The sequence below is a fragment of the Ostrea edulis genome, chromosome 10 (assembly GCF_947568905.1).
Source record: "Ostrea edulis chromosome 10, xbOstEdul1.1, whole genome shotgun sequence".
NCBI classification, from domain to species: Eukaryota; Metazoa; Mollusca; class Bivalvia; order Ostreida; family Ostreidae; genus Ostrea; species Ostrea edulis.
Window position 1 is genome coordinate 26877635 of NC_079173.1, and position 20040 is coordinate 26897674.

Here is a 20040-nt window from a genome sequence, read left to right on the forward strand (position 1 = left end):
AACTTGGGCTCACTGGTCAGCAGTCAGCTTATACGCCGATTCAGGCGTGGTACAAAGGCAGATCACAGTGTTAAACGGAAAATCAAGATAGTCACTGGATTTTCCAACACCTTTTATCACTGTCCACAAAATGGAGTGCATACTCGTAATTTAGTTTCACTACAAATCGATGATCAAACTCAAAGCAGTGCAATACCAGTGAGAATAACGCAATGTCCTGCTATACATCGTTACCGTTTCTTGACATCTGAACATTTAACACATTCAAAAGGTGTGCCCATTATACGAGAGACTCGGATAATCCATAATTTAAAGCTATATACTTTGAATTGTAGATCAGTCAAGAACAAAGCTCTTTCAGTTTCTGATCTTATAATTTCGAACAATATAGATCTTACTACATAAACTGAAACATGGTTGGGAACCGACATAGCTAGCATTGTGCTAGGTGATCTGGTACCAGAGGGTTATGACATATTTAACATTCCTAGGAAGATACGAGGTGGAGGTGTCGCTCTGATATACAATAAGACTATTAGTGTGAGATTATTAACATCTGACTTGACTTTTACACAATTCGAACACCTAGAATGTGTTATAATGTCTCAAAACACGAAACTGCGCCTCTGTATCATCTATCGTCCACCCCCGTCGAAATCCAACAAGTTGTGTGTGTCCACTTTCTTTGAGGAATGGTCGCAGTACTTGTCTCTTCATGCTTTGTCATCTGAAGAGATTATCATCACAGGTGATCTCAACTTTCATCTGGATGTACAACAAGATACAAACTCACAGAGGTTTATACAGTCATTACATGAACATGGCTTGAAACAACTAGTTGATTAACCAACCCATGTCCGAGGGCATATTCTCGATGTAGTTGTCACTCGCGAAAACAGTCGTCTTCTACAGGCAAACCCAATCGTTGATGATAAGTATATCTGGGATTCTAAAGGTATTGCGTCCTGTGATCATAGAGGTATAACATCGCTGATTAACTCAACTAAACCACTGAAACAACAGAAAACCGTATCGATCAGAAATCACCGGAATATTGATGTTGGTGATTTTGAGAAAGACATAGCGTCCGCACTAAAGGTGACAAACGAACTTGGTTTAGATGGTATTGTTGACTTATATCACGAGGGTGTAAAAGCGATCATCGAAAAAGATGCAAAAAATATGTTCGGCGCTTAAGGTCAGTGAGCAGTGAGGGTTCTTTTGTGTACCGTACCTACTGTGACATGGGACATCAGATTTTAATGTGGGTCTTTGTCCTGGATTTTTCGGGTTTAGGTAGCTTTTTTTCTGGAATTGATAAATTAATGAATGTTAATTTGCCCTACTGAATAAAAGCAACTTAATTCAGGATTTCCATATAAATTTTCATTACAGACACTACTGAAGTCATATACCCCTATGTAGATCTTTATGAAATTTATTGGAAACAGTTATTTGTCGTTATTATAAAAGAAAAACAAGAATTTGTTTTAATTACATTTATTTATCAGCAAACATGTCAATAACTAACACATATGTCATTTTCAATATGTTCATCAAGTTTTAGAATAATAAGTACAAAATTATTGAATTAGCGTTATTCTCCAAAATGTTAAAAAAAACGAACAAATATGGACATAATTTCCTTATACAAGGTTTACATATCATGTATTCTGTTTATAGTAATAGATGTACATCTGTTATAGTTATTCATGAGAAAGTCCATACCTCTCCATAATAATTTCAAATTTATAGCTTCTAGAGTATGTATACCCCCATAAAAAAACTGAAGTCTGGAACCATACAGCTGAGCTATTAAAAAGCACTCATGGATTAAAATTTGAAGTAATTCCACAAAAAGACACAGATAATGATTCCTTATCACCTTGGTAAAATGTTTGTGAAAAATAAAGGAAATCTATCGCATAAGGGACTTGATAAATAATTTAATGAAAACAGTTGTTGTCCTTTAATTCAATATTTTGAAACATATCATTGACTTTTCAAATATAGCTAAGACTTTTGAAATATTTATGGCTAACAATGAAGCAATCAACAAGGATAATTTGATTTGAATTTGCACGTTTCTTGCATAAATGAGGATATTTGAAATGTCCCGAGGATAATCGTGTGTTTATGATATCTTTCTCGGTAGTTCTCACCTGCATGTATATAAACTGTGACATTCTTAAGTGTTATGATATATGTTCTCGATATGTACATATGTTAAAGAGAGCACCATAGTGTAAACTAGTTTGTATAACTAATTGTACAATGCTGTATAAATAAAGAATGTTATTATTATAGGGGCAATTCGGGGTAACAAAAGAAAATATATTATATGCAACATTTTTCGTGAGTACTCAGAAGTTGAAATTGAAAAGATATACATGCGTTCTCCATTGACAATATATCCGTGATGTTTGGTGATCAAGTATTTCGACAGTTTTTTTTTTTAGTTTACCAGAGTTTATCAGTTTTAAAGACAAGGGAATATATATATATATATATATATATATATATATATATATATATATATATATAGGGATTATGTTTCAAATTTAAGACACACTTTACAAGGAATCACAGATATGTACATTTTTTGTTTGTTCTATTTAACGCAAATCCTTTAGTATGTAAAGTGTGACGTTAAAATGACGTTAACAGAAATACAAGAAGTGACAAACTCACATATCTGTGTAGCAACATCGTATATATATTATATGCATACAAAACAACACATTTCAATGCTTCAAATCAATATGAAAAACGCCATATCATTAAATCAATCTAAAGACATCATCTAGATATAATCATCTGTAGATGAAATCATGGTACAGTACCCGCAACGTTGTTCTTGACATTCCTATCGTGTTCTATCGTGCGTGTATCCTATCGTATCGTGCGTGTATCCTATCGTATCGTGTTTTGCGTTTATCAGGTTTTCCGTTTTCTATCGTGTTTTGCGTTTATCAGGTATATCGTGTTTTGCGTGTATCAGGTTTTCCGTTTATTGATAAAATCGATTATCGGAAACTATCGGGATTTTATATCAAATCTAATGAAAAAGTACGCTACTTTTCGAAAGCTTTGTTGGTTTTGTTAAAGAAGCTATTTTTAGGAATCGAGAGAAGACAATATATTTAAAGGATAACTTAAATCTGTCGATTTTAAGGCAGAAGAAGAACTATTTATCTGTCCCGAGAGGGTGAAAATTTATCACAATTTCATTCCAAGTAATATGAAAAGTAGGCAGTGGTTTGCCGAGCAAAGCGAGGACAGTAAATCTAAAAGCTACTTCATGTACAGATCATAAACATTTGCTTGTCTAGAAACAATCATTTGTAATTAACACTAACAGAGACATAGGAAATCCGATTTGAAAGGAAAAATCAGTAAAGTACGTTGTTTATTACATATATTTTAATAAAGGCTCGTTTTCTTCCTATTTTTTCCCACCTGTGTTGTATTTATATACCCACCATTGAAGTGCGTGTCTGTGTATCACCCGTGTTATGACTGCAAACATTCTCAGGTACATTGTATTTGACACATTTAGAAGATTAAGTTTTAAAAGGGTGCAAGGGTAGATACTGGAAATTAATACAGGGTTTGATGATTATTTGTATTTTTTTTTTTTACATACTAAATATAATTTTTTAAGCGTTTCAAAATTGTGAATTTAAAAAAAGCCGTGTTTTATTCATTTTTATCCCATAGATTATTTATTTTTGTTATTAAGATATCAATTCAAATACATATGTTCCAATTACTTATGGATATCAATTATCACTCCGTGTAGAAATATCTAACGTAAGAAGATTTGGTGTAATGCAGTGGATCTTTTTTAAAGCGGTCATGATGAAAATAATTGTGATTGTTGAATGATCAGTGAACTTAGAGCTTGATGCAAAATAACTCCCTCCTCGTTACACAAAAAATTTCCTTGGTTTATTTCACATTCAAGATAATAGACATTATAATTAGAGAGCTAATGAAGCATGATATCACAACATTATATTACATTTAATTAATCCCCAGAATGATTTATATATTAAACATTATACAATTTTAGAATCATTGGCTGGGGAAATTCATATAGATATCAAATAATGAATTAAATACCGTATACAGTTTAGTTTTCTGATTTTAGCTGTGATGGCGTAAAAAATTGAAATATTCTTTTTAATACGACCGTGTATTAAGAAATTATACGTTTTAGGTGTATAATGAATATTGAAATCCTTCAGTATTATTACCAAAATAATGTAATTATGTTATCGGTATCAAAATTTCGTTCTGTCTAAATTGATTCTGAATTTACAACATTTCTAATCATTTCCGTTTATAGTGAAGATCGTTTATCGTGTTTTGCGTTTATCAGGTCTATCGTGCAGATCGTTTATCAGGTTTTGCGATTATCAGGTTTATCGTGTATCCTATCGTATCGTGCATGTGTCCTATCGGATCATGCGTGTATCCTATCCTATCGTACATGTATCGTGTTCTATCGTTTATCATGTCAAGAATAATGTTGCAGGAACTGTACTACAATTCAATAAGTGGAACTCGCAATGAATTGAAATTCCCACACCTAGAGATGAAATAATGGTACTATAAATCAATAAACAAAAGTCACCGCATCGTGTTTGCCCAACTATCTGTTTTGTATTGCTTATAGGAGTTATGAGATTGGTCACTGTTTGTTATATTCACCTTTCATATGTACAGTGTGTGTTATACTATTATAACAGCTGTTTATGAGATTTATTATGATGGTTTGAATGCCCTCTGTTCATTCTAGATGAATCGATGTATTACAAATATCGGGAGAAATATCATGACGTAAAATGTACATAGGGATTATGATGTAATCACAACGTTAATATGCGTACGTCTTATTTTGCTAACAAAACACCACTTGCCGGTACATCGAATTCTTTTTTCATGAATACATTATATTCATCATTTTCGGAGAAACAATGTTTCATTTCTTGTGAGCCGATTGTACAAGTTGTCCATTGAAAGAATAATGCGGTGGTGTTGTTATAGATATGCCTTCAAGTACTTCTTAAATGGTAATTTTTTTTCGATATCTGGAATAGTGATGTCCTTTTGTGTGGTGTTTCATGTCCTGGTACGTCTCTCTACGATGATACCTGTCATATGTTGTGTTCATGGGACGAAGTTCGTGACTATATGTGACTCTGTGATGTGATTTTCCTGTTCGTGGATTTTCTGTGATGCACTGTTTGACCGTGACATTTTGTGTTATGAATAATTTTAGACTGCTAGAGTGTTAATGGTTTCATAGAATAAAGTTTTATTATACAGTAAATCATAGGTGTAAATCATGCATTGATTTGCAAAATACATACGATTTTAATGTATAGTGCTGCGGTTAAACTTGTCAGAATTTGAATATTCTACCAAAACATGGGGGGAGGGTGGAGTGGGGGTGGGGGCTTGATGTGATTTGGGAGTAAATTTTAAAAATTGCGGTCTGACTCGGGCTCCTGTGGTATTGTACATGTACGTGCTAATTTATCTGTTCCTTTTACCTGCCAAGGGGAACGTACGTGTTTCTTGGAGCGCAGCACTGTAGTTATAGCATTCGTCTAGTTTGTGTAAAGTGTTTGTTATTCATCAGTTAATATCCTGTGTTTATAAGTTTTTGTGTGGTGTTCAGTTTCTAAAACAATCTTTATTATTAAACACATGTATGTGTGTTCTTCTGACATTTATTCTACAGCAAACCCCCGTTAATCAAAAACGTTAATTAGAAAAGTTTTTATGCTTAATAATATTTTTCAAATGACGAATCCCAACTATTATTTCCATCTGCCTTTTTATTTTTTTTGGTCAGCATCGGTAATGAGAGTGCGGTATGGGCGCTTGAGTCGAATCTGGAAAGTGAATTTGAAACTAGAAAAATGGAGGGGATGTTGTAGATGTTCTCTCCCTGTTTTACCTTCAACATTTTCTGAATTTCCGTTCTAATATATATATTAAAAAGCATGAAAATTTGGTTTAAACAACAACAAAAAATATTCTGTTTTCCTACCGTGTAGACCAATCGTAACCGAGGCAGATTTCTTCATAATCAGATGGTGCTTCCTCGAGTGGTCCAATAGTCGAAAGCCTAGTATTAATCTGGCAACAAAAACTTTAATCCAATGACTGGCAGAGCTGTAGGGGTTAAAGGGATCGCAACCCCCTTTTTATTTGAATGAAAAAGGTCATTATTTCCCATTATTTTGGGGCTGTCGATCTCTGTTCCCTTCCTTTGGCATGAAAGGTACAAACTTTGGGAGTAATTCCCCCTCTCCCCCCCCCCCTTTCAAATTGTTATGGATCCACCGCTGAATGATATAAATATAGCAACAAAATATTGATGCTTACTAGCTTGATCAGGTACACGGAATTATCCGTAATCAAAATCAGTTTACCACGAACGGCCTAACAATCGGTATGAAACACATCAGACAGCATTGACGAACTAGATCGTTTTAACGACCATATAATTTGCAAAATGCTGACTTCAATCGAGACGGTTGAAACCCCTGCACCATCAACCTGTTGTCTTTAGCCTGCCTCATGTTATAAAATTTAGAAATTCATTTCAAAATTAAGGATTATCTCCCTCATGCATAGTTCTTATCCTTAGACGAATTTGGCTCCCCCTTTTATTTTGGCACGCTGTTTTCGTCTATAATACCTCTAAAACGTCATTGTTATTTCGGATCTCAAACATTTCGGTTGAGCATCACTGAAGAGACATTATTTGTCGAAATGTACATCTGGTGCATCAAAATTAGTACCGTATAAGTTTTACATTATGACCCCTAGGTCGAGGCCTCTGCTGATGGACTGTTAGTCCCCAAGGGTCTATACAGCCCAGTAGCTAAGTACTTCGTTACTAGCTTGAAAATACTGATGTATATTTAATTGCTGCTATAAAATTTAGAAATTCTTTTCAAAATTAAGGATTATCTCCCTCATGCATAGCTCTTATTCTTAGAAGAATTTGACTCCACTTTTTTTGGGAACGCTTTTTGTTATTTCGGATTTTTATAATTATTTGTCGAAATGCGCATCTGGTGCATCAAAATAGGTACCGTATAAGTTTTACAGAATTACATACAGATTGTCTTCCTTATGGTGATAATAATAAATTATAATAGTTCGTTCGACGAGATATTGCGAAAATTAATCACAATATAAACTTAAATAAAAAAAAAGTCTAATTAATTAGTTAGGTAGTCGCGTGGTACGTTGACGTCACATACGCCCTTCTTCGATCAACTGATTGTGAAAGTAGTGTGAGATATTAAAAACTCGGCTTTTAAGGGCCTAATTTATTCACCATGGGCAACATTTAAATTGATGTTGACACAAAGTCCGCGTTTTATATGTTTTTGCCACTAGTGTATACAAATAGCGATGGTTATAACCAAATATAGCGAGGAAAGCGAGAATGAAATATCGGCAATATTGCGAGTAAATCATTTTTATATAGGTCGCTGTCTGCACACCATTTGGTAAAGTTATTGCTTTATACATCTGTAATTAATTGGCGCTATAATCAGTGCAATTATTATTTATTTTTGGATTAGACAAATTATGATACGTTACATTGTTGACAACTATAAATAGTACTAGCTACTGCCATGAATGAATTTAGGAAAGAAGAAAAGAAAAGAAAAAAACCCACACACAATTCCATAAAAAAAATCAAATTTAAAGTGGAAATCACAATATTTTATATTAATAAAGCAATCTTGAAAAAATGCGTAAATTGCGATAGTAAATATGCATATCGCAAGATTTAAGTTTCATCGCTTTCAAACTCGAAAACTATTTAATATCTTTCATTAAAAACACATTTAAAGTAGTTTTAGACAAGAAAAGAATTAATTTTGCTGACAACATGAAAAAGTTTAGAAACATACTTTGTGTCCTTTTACCCAGGTACTTGAGGTGGGTTAAAGTTAACACAGAATTAACACAGTGTTAACGCAAACTCGCTTTTGAAAAAGAGTTAATCATATTGTTAAACTTAACACAGAAGTTAACACTGAGTTCACACCGTGTTAAAGTCCACTATCTTTCGAAAACCAGGCCCAGATCACGATATCGGTTCACAGTGGATATGACCGGCCAATATGTTTTCTTACTCCTCCTAAGTATCTGATCCCAACTTTGGTGTGTTTAAAGGCCCGCCTTCGCTCTTCTCTTAATTTTGTATCCCTTATGGGATTCATGAGATTGGTCACTGTCCGTTATCTTCTACTGTTTGTGTTTTATGTTTAGGTGAGTGAGAGATTGTGTTCCTGATATAAGGTATTTATTTTTTTGGCATAGATGTGTTTATGACGAGAGGACCACCATTATTGTGAGGAACGCATGTAAATGAGTGTGGTCGGTCGACAGGGGATGCTTACCTGTCCAAGGCACCTGGACCTACCTATGGTATATTCAGAGGTCCGTATTTTCCAAACTCCTTATTTTGTATTCCTTGTAAGTGTTCTGTTTGACTCAGTAGTTTTCGATCATCTCAATTCTAAACCATTATTGTATCAGTAAAGGTGATTGTGAGGAAATTTCATCGCTGCTACATATGTAATAACAAACGAATGAGCCAATGTATCTAAAATTTTATTACAGTTTGGATTATATTTTTAAAAGACTCATGTTTAATCCTGCAAAACGTGTAAACATTGTTCTGTGATATTCCAACAATGTAACAATATGATATATATAACCAGGGCTATATATAATGCTCATATAAAGACATGGTAGAAAATTAGATATACCCATCAGGTCAAATGCGCTATTTAGCAATGTAACCAAAAATTTAAAAAATATGAATATTATATTTTTTCTAAGCAAGGAATGTTTATCATGACGAATATTTAGACGGTTCATCCATGATCCACACTCTGGTGTGTCCAGGGTTCCATGTTTGCCCAACTATCTAATTTGTATTGCTTGTGGGATTTATGAGATTGGTCACTGTTCGTTATTTTCAGCTTTCAAAGCTTCAAATTTGAGAAATGTAAATCTGCATAATGCTCCCCGTATGTAAAACAGTCATATACCTAGGTTTGATAATATGTGATTTCAAGAATGTACGGATCTAGATTTAAATACAGTTTTAATTGTGTATATTGTTTATGCAGTACATTATATCGTCTCTTGTAGTCAGTTAACTGAAGCTTTGGTGTTTTCCGTCGCGTTGCATATAATTCAGTCATATCTCAGTGGTGATTAAAAATCCAAACTCTAAACAGGCGTTGAAAATTTCTATTAGCCGTGGCTTACTACTTCGAGTTTCATCTTTTCAAAACATTGGATAAATGAAAAAACCACAAATAAAACATACATGATGGTTAAGTCCATGAGGAAACAAAGATTCAACCAATAATTTCGACTCCGCCATGCCTAAATAAAATATTTTATTCAAACAAAACGTAATTTTCTCGCAAGTTGACCACATATTATTACAACACGCATTTTATCTTTTATTTACGATGACAGCCAGTATATCGTGTATCGTCATATAGTTATCACATGTATACACTCCTCAACATATTGGTAGCAATTAAGTTTAATATCTACATCTTAAATCGAGTGCACACAATTATGTGTCCGTCCTGTTGGTTGGTTTCCTGTGGAATTAAATTTTTGTGGAGCCGATTATGGACGATACACCTCCTGTAATGTATTGCATTCAAAACTATTCATTGATGTATTCAATAAAATGAAACGATGTATGGTTCTATGATATCTTCAATCATAAATTGTACCGTGATCCGGGTTAGAATAGGTCCTCAGTATCCCTGCTTGTCGTAAGAGGCGACTAAACGGGGCGGTCCTTCGGATAAGACAACATAACCCGAGGCCCTGTGTCACAGCAGGTGTGACAGAATAAAGACCCCCTGCTCAAAAGTTGTAAGCTCCAATCATAGGCCTAAATTTTGAAGTCCTTCACCGGCATTGGTGACGTCTCCATCTGAGTAAGAAATTCTCAAGATGGACATAAAACAATTTACAATCAATCAAATACCATGCAGATATTTAGTAAATGAGTTTACTGTGTTTGAACTGATCAGGTGTTTCCTCCGTATATTCTTGATTAGCATTGCTAATGGTTTACAATGATATGGTGATTGTTATTTTTCTGGTCATTTAGAACGAACGAGTTCTGAACGAAAATCAATGATCAATTGAAAGAGACGAACTGAGAATAAATACCATGAGAAAGTTTTGTCATCCTGTGGCACTTTTCAGTTTCAGTTCACCATAGGGAATGCGGGTTCTGCATCAACTACATCATTTGAGCTTGGGGTGAAAAACTCTACTATGAATACTTCTGAATCCTACTAGTTGCGGGGGTACTGATGAATTCTGATCATCCTTTGGAATATCAGTGTTAGAATGTGCTTATAAAAAGGAAAATGATAAAAATCACATCAAATACGGACAAAATATACAAGTGTGGCTAGAATCTAAGTTCCGTGCAATAAGTGACACCTGCACAATCATCAACACCGTTGTTTAAATGTTTTAAACATGCATAATCAGGGAAAAAAACTCAAATGCATTTTTTTAAAATTCCAGTAGGGTTTCTTACATGGATTCTACGAAAATGAAAATGGGTGATGCCAAAACTCAGACCGGATAATGGACGGCTTGTGATGGTAGGTTGTCATAAAAAAACTTAAATCCACAAAAAGAACAAAAGAAAAAATAGATAGATTAAGAGAAAAGAATAAACCTACAAAAACCTAAGTCCAAAAAAAGACTAGAATTAGAAGTCAATTTTTCAAAGTTTAGTACATATTTTCTGGCCACCAACTCGACAAAAGATTTAAAATGCCCATCCAATTAAAACAAAATCCCCCCTTTGCTTAACTAGATCTATAAAGATAAATCATGTCCTCAACAATTTTTCTCCAAGCACAGGTTTTTTAAAACGAAAATGTGTTTGATTAAGCTAGATATTCTGAAGATAATTGAAATTGAAATCTGATTATACTTCAAATACTTGATATACATAATCATATATCATATCAAATTTAAAGCAAACGGATGTGATGTTTGAAAATGGTTTGCCTCTGTGATCGAATTATGCAAAGTGAAAGTTCATGCATGTACCGATATCCTGCGAATGTGTTAAACCCAAAAGAAGTACCGCGTTTTAGCAAACCCAACTAAAATAAGCCAACTTTTAAAATTTAAATTACATGGTGGATTCATTGAACACTTTCCAACAAACCAAGCCATTGATGTATTGCAGACTGATAACAAATGCATGTGGTTCTCTGACATTCAGAAGTTTTTCTGTCACATTTGGGATTGGGCTGTAATGAGCTGGTTTCGAAAAACTGATGTGCTTATAATGGACCTACACTTTTCTGATCTGAATTGATATTAATTCAGATGATGTTGTCTTGCATCCATTATATCAGTTAAAACAATTGAATTAAATTTGATATTTCAAACGTAAAGATCTAACATCAACTACAAATTGGATTCGATTAAGATATTTTAAAAATATTTTTCATATCTAAAGCCGTTCTGATCTTCTTAATAAGTTACCCTATTCATGTTTATCACATTTAGTATTAAATAACAACAAGCAATATGTAACGGAAAAACGCAAGTATCATAAAGATAGGCACTATGTCGTCCGTAGCTACGGAGACTGGAAAGCTTACATTGTCATTCCTCGGAATGATAAGTGGTTAACGGATAAGAGTAACAGAGTGAGACACCAGTCCATCACAGTCTAAGCTCTCCCTCCAACCGAAGACAATACTAATTCAATGTACAGCCGAGTGAACTGGAGTGGCAGTCGTGGTATGTCCAGTGGGCAGGGCGCAAATCATCAAATGGCGATATTGCTCCTTCTCTTACTGTTGATGTAATGCTTATCTGTAACAAAGAAGAAACAATTTGGAGCAGTCAACATAGCACTACACTTCATTTCACTGTACCATCTCATTTCCCTGTATTAGAAGCCTTGTGTTAAAATCAACATTATTGTGGTCTCATAGTTACAATGATGTGGATTTAATACTGCTCTTTATGTTATAGAATTGTTAAGCAATATGAGTGAGGTGTTGTGTGAATACCACATAGATGTACGAAATAAATAGTGATTTCCAGAATAGGAGAGGATTTTTTGTGAATTTGCATACAATCACATTAAATTGTTATTTACAATACTTAAATATTGACCATGTATCGTATATATAATATGGGTTGTATATTAAGATTTGACATTAATTGCATGCAAAGATGAAGTCACAAGCCTTGTAGTTATGTTCTGTATTTTAAGTTTACTTTTTGAATGTTTAATAACATCAAATATAACGCGAGAAAATTTCAGACAAATAATTCATAATCAGAAAAGTAGTGGCCAAATATAAAGGAAACTCGAGAAATAATTATATTCTTTGACTGTAACATGTTTTAAGATAGTCTCTAATTCAAATCCTCAGCATTTCGCCAGTTTCATATAAAATCTTAAAATTTAAAACATCCATTTTCCCTCCATAAGTTGGTGCTCGATTTACCTCGTGCTATCCAGTATTCATCATTTATACACCCTTCTCAACATATTGTCCTTGAAATATATTTGGGGATAGTGTAACCAGCAGAATTTGAAGTGATTCCATATCTTCCAAACAGGTTATGCTATAAGTAAATCAGTATAGAATTATGTCTGACAACACATCGATTGATTTTGATAACCAGTTGCCTGATATCTTTGAACCATAAACAGGGTGGTATATTATTTTAAAAATGTTAATACTATACTTTTCATTATTTTTGAATGGTATTACATACTCGTATTTTTGGTTTAAATAAAAATTGAAACTTTGTAACAACACAATTTCTTAAATCCTGAAAAGTGGAATGTATTTTAACAGGAAAAAAAACATACGACGGTATTTTTACGTATAGGTTAATGCCCGAGTACCTATCCATTCCATAAAAGTAATGAAGTAATGGGACCGAGGCCTCGAAGGGTATATTGCTTGTAAGGATTGAACAGTACGATACTCGTACCCACTTAAATTGACCCACTTAAATTTCAGTATCTTATAGAGGACAGATAATTTCTTTTATGCATTATGAATATACATCTTAATATTATATAAGCAAGGACGATGTATATTTTTTTCATATAGAACATCTGTTTAATTACTTCAACAGATGTCATCAACGCCAGCGGCGTAGTGGATAGAGCTTCTGAATTATGTGCGGAATGTAGAATGCACGAATCCCATCTGTGTGTCTGGATTTTAATCTGAAATGAAAATGTTCACGATATTTTGGTAAAATGTAAAAGCTCCATAGTGATAAAGAGGTATTGAAATTTGTACATACAGAAAATGATAAAAATCGACTCAACAGAACAATGTCATGTAGTTGTCTGAAAATCTGTATAATATGATAACACTACAGGTGGATTTTAAACTAAAATACTTGTACTTTTTTTGTGATATCAAGTCACCATGAACTTAAAGGCATGAATTAGTATTATGCTTTATCAAAATGAAATTTGGCCACAATATAAATGACTAGAAATAGCTTATACATTCACTTTCATACAGTTGTATTATTTCTGAATTGATTGGCTTCCCAGATGAATATAAAATTGAGAATAAGACAAACGCGGACTACTGGAAACATCAGAAGTAGGATCAGATGCGTATGAGGATACCTGCCGTGTGTCTTATATCTTGACCATGTAAGCAAAGCAATCCATAGGCAAAATCAGTATATCAAGAACGGTGTAACAAACGGTATGAAAAACCGGCAACCCTAACCCGCCCGTCAGTATCTGGCACCGATCCAAAGAAAAAACCCACAGCAGACCACGCCATTGTTTACCCAACAGTCACATCTTCTTCTTTTCTGATGTCCTGAAATGTTCAAATACGATAATAGAAATAAATAATAAAATAATATTTAAAACTTACCGTATTACATGTTTGTGATTATTGTCGTCATTGTAATAAGTGTAATAAACATGAAAATAATGTGATTTTTTATTCGATCCCTCATCTCTCCAGACGTACAAAATACGCGCACAGCGAGTACATTGTACACGAATAACTTGTATAGACAATGTAAACGTATGCCTTATACACACCGAGTACACTTATAACTAAAGTAAAAGTGGAACTTGAACATACCAAGTGAACGTATACCATGTATATACCGAGAAAACGTATGACATCATAAACACATACCTTATAGACACCAAACAAAAGGTGAACTTGTACATAACAATTAAACGTGTAACTTTTTACATAGTTACATTAAGAATGTTTTGCTTTATATACAGTAGCCTATTCCATAGAGAGAGAAAATAGTTTTACTCACCAGCATTGACAAATGGAATATAAATACACACCAGAGTTGAATATATGGATATAAAGGCCCATCAGCGCTGAAGACAGGGATGCATGTCTACTACGGTCTCTAGGTAGCAGTGCATTGGTGAATCTTCCATGGTTTTATTGATTTGTGAGCTGTTCTAATTGATCACTTTTCATTTTATACAGTGTGTCCGTTTGATGGATTTCAATACATGAATGAAAAAAGTTGTTGCTGTTTTATAATATAGATTACATTACGGACATTTATTTGAAATGTATAAAGGTATCATCATTTTTCCTAATCACATGACGATATGCTACTTTTGAGACAATAACTAACAGTAAATTGTTGTGCAAGTTGACCCCAGGTAAAAAAAAACCAACTTTACAATTAATCAGGATCATGCAAAGATTCAGTTGACTCGTATTGTCAGCTGTATGAGAATGATGACTGTTTCCACGTTTTACTGACAACACCTTAATCAGCGGCATATCAAACAAGACATATCTGATTATGTAGACAGATGTCAGATGTCTGTAATGTTTAAAAGTCATTCGAAATCGCATCAAATTAGATCCTACTCACGGTACACAATGGTATGTGGGACAAATTGTTAACATTAGAGATGTATCTGTACATATATATGTCTGCGCATGTATATGCATTGATAGGGTATGTCATACTATTTGTAAATAACTACATAAAATAACAAACTTACTTCCGATGTCAAGGGCAGTTTAGATATTGGACAATAATCCAATCTCTACACAAGGAGTTTACCTCGTGGATTGGAATTCTTCAAGCTTTAAAGCCATTTCAAATCGATGTTTTCAATGATGTTAGCGGCAAGAGATACAATGTCATTCATTGCTGATAAATTCATGCATCATGTGTCATTGACGTATACTGTAAATTGCTACTTTACAAATCAGTGTTGTATACATTGTTCAAAATGTTTGGTACATGTTGAATACTTGCCAAATCCGGTTATTGTCGAAAAGACAGTTTCTGCATCAGTGGAAACTGGGATGAAATCTAAATAGATAATGATATTCATATACGAAGATGCATGGATATTTCTTAGGTGGATAGGAAAGAAACCACTTCTAAGATTCATTTCAGAGTAACTTGGGCTTCCGGGGGTTTGACACTCAGTACTTAATAACCAAGAACGCAGAATGAAAGGAAAAACACAAATTCTTTTAAGCAACTCCTGTAGATCAGCTTTTGACTCGATTCGTTTGTATTTATGAAAATTGAAGATACCGACCAGTGATAAATCTACATAACTCAAATAAAGAATGCAAAAGTAAGAATAGGGCAAACACGGACTTCTAAACACACAAGAGGTGGGTGGAATCAGGTGTCTAGGAGGAGTAAGCATCCTTTGTTGATAGTTGTATAATTCTAACTCATAGTGATGCTTCACCAGCTGTTTGAAAAGAGCTTCAAAGTTTGTCTCTTTAGTGTAGTGTTAGTGCTAGTGTTTTAGTTTAACTTTTAGCCATGGCACGAGTAGGACCCGACCTGACAACGCCCTGCTTATGAAGCAAATTCTCTACCACTGGGCTACCGCGACTGATCACCGAACCTGGGAATTGTATTGATTAAGTATATGTAATATAATTTTTGGTAAAGTCTATCCTTTTTTAGATATAAATTTGTTTTATTGCTCTAACAAATACACATCACTTTTGATATAGGCGTACCCATACATATCGTACACCCCCCCCCTTCAAAATGAAGTTGTTTACCTTTCATGTTTCTAACAATGAAAAGACGTCATAAAATCCATCAGCATTATACAATTTATTGCATGGTAGCGAGGGAGATACAAAGATTTATTTACCCTATTTTTCTTGGGTGATCAAATCTTCACATCTCCCGAGCATTCATTAAATAAATTGTTATCATACCGAAACAAAGTAAGACTACAAGATGCATTCGAAATTGGAGCCAGGTCATCTATACATTGTATGTAGCTGTGGTCGTCCTAACGGTAACACCGCGCCGTCAACGTATTAGTAGGTACACACAAAGGAATACTGTGATGTATTTCTATTCTGCGTGAATTCTGATTTACTTGCTTGATTTTGTATAAGCCAAAATCAGACGATTTCACTGTGTATCAGAGACCCGCACATTCTGTAGCTTATGGACTGTGAAAATAGAATGACTCGGCCTTATTGTGACATCACAGTATAATATGTCTACCTTGACGTAAAATGTATGGAAAATGCACGAGGCTACCGAAGGGGTGAAACATGATGGGGATATATAATGTTTGGGAGACAAGTGATTGTCTTAACCAGTCAGATTAGGCGTTGCATAGAATTCTCATACTGCGCTATAAAAATCACTTTAGCAGGTCAACAGCTGATATATCCTGCAATATACGCTGGATGTACTTAGCATTGTGAATAGCTACTTGAGATGCATGATGTATATTGAGTTTATTATGGTCTCTATAGCGCGTATAGTTGGATTAGACTCTAGAATATATGGTTTATGATATATGAATTCAACGATTACATGTATTCAGATTAGTACGTTACATGAACGGTGAAGATAACGAACAGTGGAACTGATATACATTGATGAAATATATCAGGGAACAAACTTGTTGTGGAGACCAAACCGGTGTCTGTATTCCCGAGGGTAAATGCTATACCTGAATCACAAATTACTTCTTGGAGTTTCAGGTCCGTCAGCAATGGTTTTCTTAGAGTCACATGGCTGTGACAGGAAGGACTGCGAAACCACTGTAATCGTCTTCTTTTCACCAAGAGAACAATGTCGACTAATGGACAATTGCAAATTAGAGGATTTCCATATAATCCACTGAAAAAGACAAATATCGTGTATTGATGAAAGAGACAAGATTGTATTATAACCATGTGATAGAAAATTGAAACACTGCTATACTTTGTTGCATTTGCCGGGGGAGGTGCAGTGATAATATTATCATGATATGTGTCCTTTCATTGAGTAATCTATTCCACATTCGTTTGAAAGTGTATATACTATAAACCAATTCAAGATACAATGTATGTGTGTGTGGGTACGATATAACACAATGGTGAAGTAAAGCTAACTCCACATGGCCAGGACCCATATTTACTAAAGTTCGTAGACGTAAACGTAAACGTAGGATTTACGTCTGACTTAAGATTAGAGTTACGTACTCATAAAATGGTATTCACAAAACCGTTCGTAGCCACAAACGTAACTTACGATGTACGATTGCACTTACGCGTACGCAGTGGCTATTTTCACTTCGAAGCGTAAAAAGTGCCGCATTATGACGAAAAAGAACACAGAACTTTGTGAGAAAGCAACGAATTTCAACGTATACGTATGCCTGCCAACGGCATGTCGATCAACTGTACCGTTATTCAGTGTTGTTTACAAATCCAAATGGAAGGTTCATCAAATCTAACGCATTTGACTTGTGTATGGATCTGCGATGTTGTAGGTGTTCAAAAAGAAGTCGGCATGGACTGACAAATAAGTTAAGTTGTTTGTGTAGTAATAACCTTAAATGTTTTACCACTGACTACTCGTCACTAGGCCCCTAAATAATGTTAAATTGACTTCAAGGGGATTCAGTACATGACACAAATGACAAAATCACAGTCCCTTATTCATTTTGTTCTCAACCTATGTAACTGCTATAATGCCTGGATCTTAATTTCTAAATAGTGAGCACATATGTGTTAGTTATTTACAATTTAATATGTGCCCACTATTAACACATTAAGACAAAAGCTCATTTGTGTACATGGTAACTTCAAACTTATTTGACTTGTGTATGGATCTGCGATGTTGTAGGTGTTCAAAAAGAAGTCGGCATGGACTGACAAATAAGTTAAGTTGTTTGTGTAGTAATAACCTTAAATGTTTTACCACTGACTACTCGTCACTAGGCCCCTAAATAATGCTAAATTGACTTCAAGGGGATTCAGTACATGACACACATCGCAAAATCACAGTCCCTTATTCATTTTGTTCTCAACCTATGTAGCTGCAATAATGCCTGGATCTTAATTTCTAAATAGTGAGCACATATACATATGTGTTAGTTATTTACAATTGTATATGTGCACATTATTAACACATTAAGACACAAGCTCATTTGTGTACATGGTAACTTCAAAGTTTTGACAATACCACAATTGAAATTCAAAATTATTTATCCCATTTTTTTTAAATTTCATGACTGGGACAACATCAAAGCAGTAGCATAGCTACCTGTACACAAGTACTCACATGCTTTCACATCATTTCGCAAAAAGAAAAACAAGAATATTGGTGAAAAATGAATCTAAAATATACATTATATATACAGGCACTAATTCTAAAATGTGTGATTTGTACGTGCCTCTCTATTGCATGGTTATAAAATATGAAAATTATTATTGCTTTAACAATATATACTCTGGGCGAACAGGTAGATAGGGTGAATGGACTCGGTACCAGATGAGAACAGTTACAGTCTCTTTTAGCATCATTTCAATTATTGCTTGTGCACACCCATGTGCAAAACTTTCAGCAAATATTGTGACACAAAATCGCATTCAAATACAGTTGTACAACTGTGTGAAGTCAGTGTTAATTTATTTAATGTAGAATAACATTGACTATATATTAATTGGAGATATTAGGTGTGATATACATGTAACATGCACTAGATATCCAAGTTAGCTGACCTCTGTTATTTTTCAAAGGATCATAAAGATGGTCAAGAAATAAATTGCCAACAAACAGTAGCATTCCTTGATTTAGATGCATTTCTCTTCATGTCCTCTCCTGAAAGATTTTTCATGATGCCTCAGGGTTAGGATTGGGATGCAAGATGTACAGTACATATATATGATGTAAGTATATCCACTGTTTGTACATATTTAATCATTTCTGTACTTACAAAGTTTTAAAAAATCCAAAACAAATTATGGTACATGATGTAATGATTTTTGTAATGCATTGATGGTTAAATCCTTAGGCAAAGATTTAAGAACATAAATTTATGAGTTTTTATGATCAAAGTTTGTTCATTTTGCATGTTTTGTACCTGTCTGTCTAAGCATATCTTCACCTTTTTGGCAAAGAGAAATTTAACCAATCTAAGGACATACACTATGTTTCTTTGAAATTATTTTTTATCTCCTCGATATTAAATTTTTTTTGCATGATTTCCAAAATAATAGCTGTAATTTTGTCACCAAAATTTTAAATCAAGACTCAATAAAAATTGCTCTATATCATATATTTCTGATCAGTAATAACACATGTATTCAGTTATTTGAAACACCTTTTAATCTCAAAGCAAGCAAATGAATATATGTAATTTTGGTGATTAAGGTAACTCCATACTCGCAGTTTTATCTGATAAAGGTTTAAAATGTGTATTTATTTCCATTCATTACAGTTAAATCTAACAAATTATCAAATAAAATAATTAGGTCATCACACTTTTGAAGATGTAAGACGTACATAAACAGAATCGTATATCACCGTCAGAAAATTGCAATTTTCCTTGAACAGTGTTATTAAAATTCCATACAAACTGGTTATGACAATATAGCAGCATTCATAACAATTACATGAAACTGTATCTTCGCAAAAATATACAAAATGTCT

The 20040-nt window shown here is 34.0% G+C and overlaps 1 protein-coding gene and 1 long non-coding RNA gene across 6 annotated transcripts in view; both read right to left on the reverse strand.

Annotated features, from left to right (window-relative positions):
• Positions 1-9441: 9441 nt before the first annotated feature.
• LOC125665245 (uncharacterized) lies at positions 9442-15066 on the reverse strand. Of its 5 annotated transcripts, none has more exons than XR_008799484.1 (7): positions 13739-15052; positions 13220-13321; positions 12585-12705; positions 11724-11940; positions 10258-10445; positions 9810-10015; positions 9442-9717 (listed from the first exon to the last, which is right to left on the reverse strand). It is a non-coding gene; the product is annotated as an uncharacterized LOC125665245 (long non-coding RNA). The 5 variants fall into 5 exon arrangements; XR_008799482.1 differs by having other exon boundaries at positions 10258-10419; positions 13739-15049; XR_008799485.1 differs by having other exon boundaries at positions 9810-10029; positions 10258-11940; positions 13739-15066.
• A 70-nt stretch (positions 15067-15136) lies between these two features.
• The window catches only part of LOC130046610 (leucine-rich repeat transmembrane protein FLRT3-like), a 148461-nt gene continuing 143557 nt past the window's right edge, over positions 15137-20040 (reverse strand). The window contains exon 4 of the mRNA XM_056152356.1: positions 15137-15435. Within this exon, the coding sequence (XP_056008331.1) occupies positions 15329-15435 (107 nt within the window). The 3' untranslated portion in view covers positions 15137-15328. The remainder of the gene's footprint in view (positions 15436-20040) is intronic.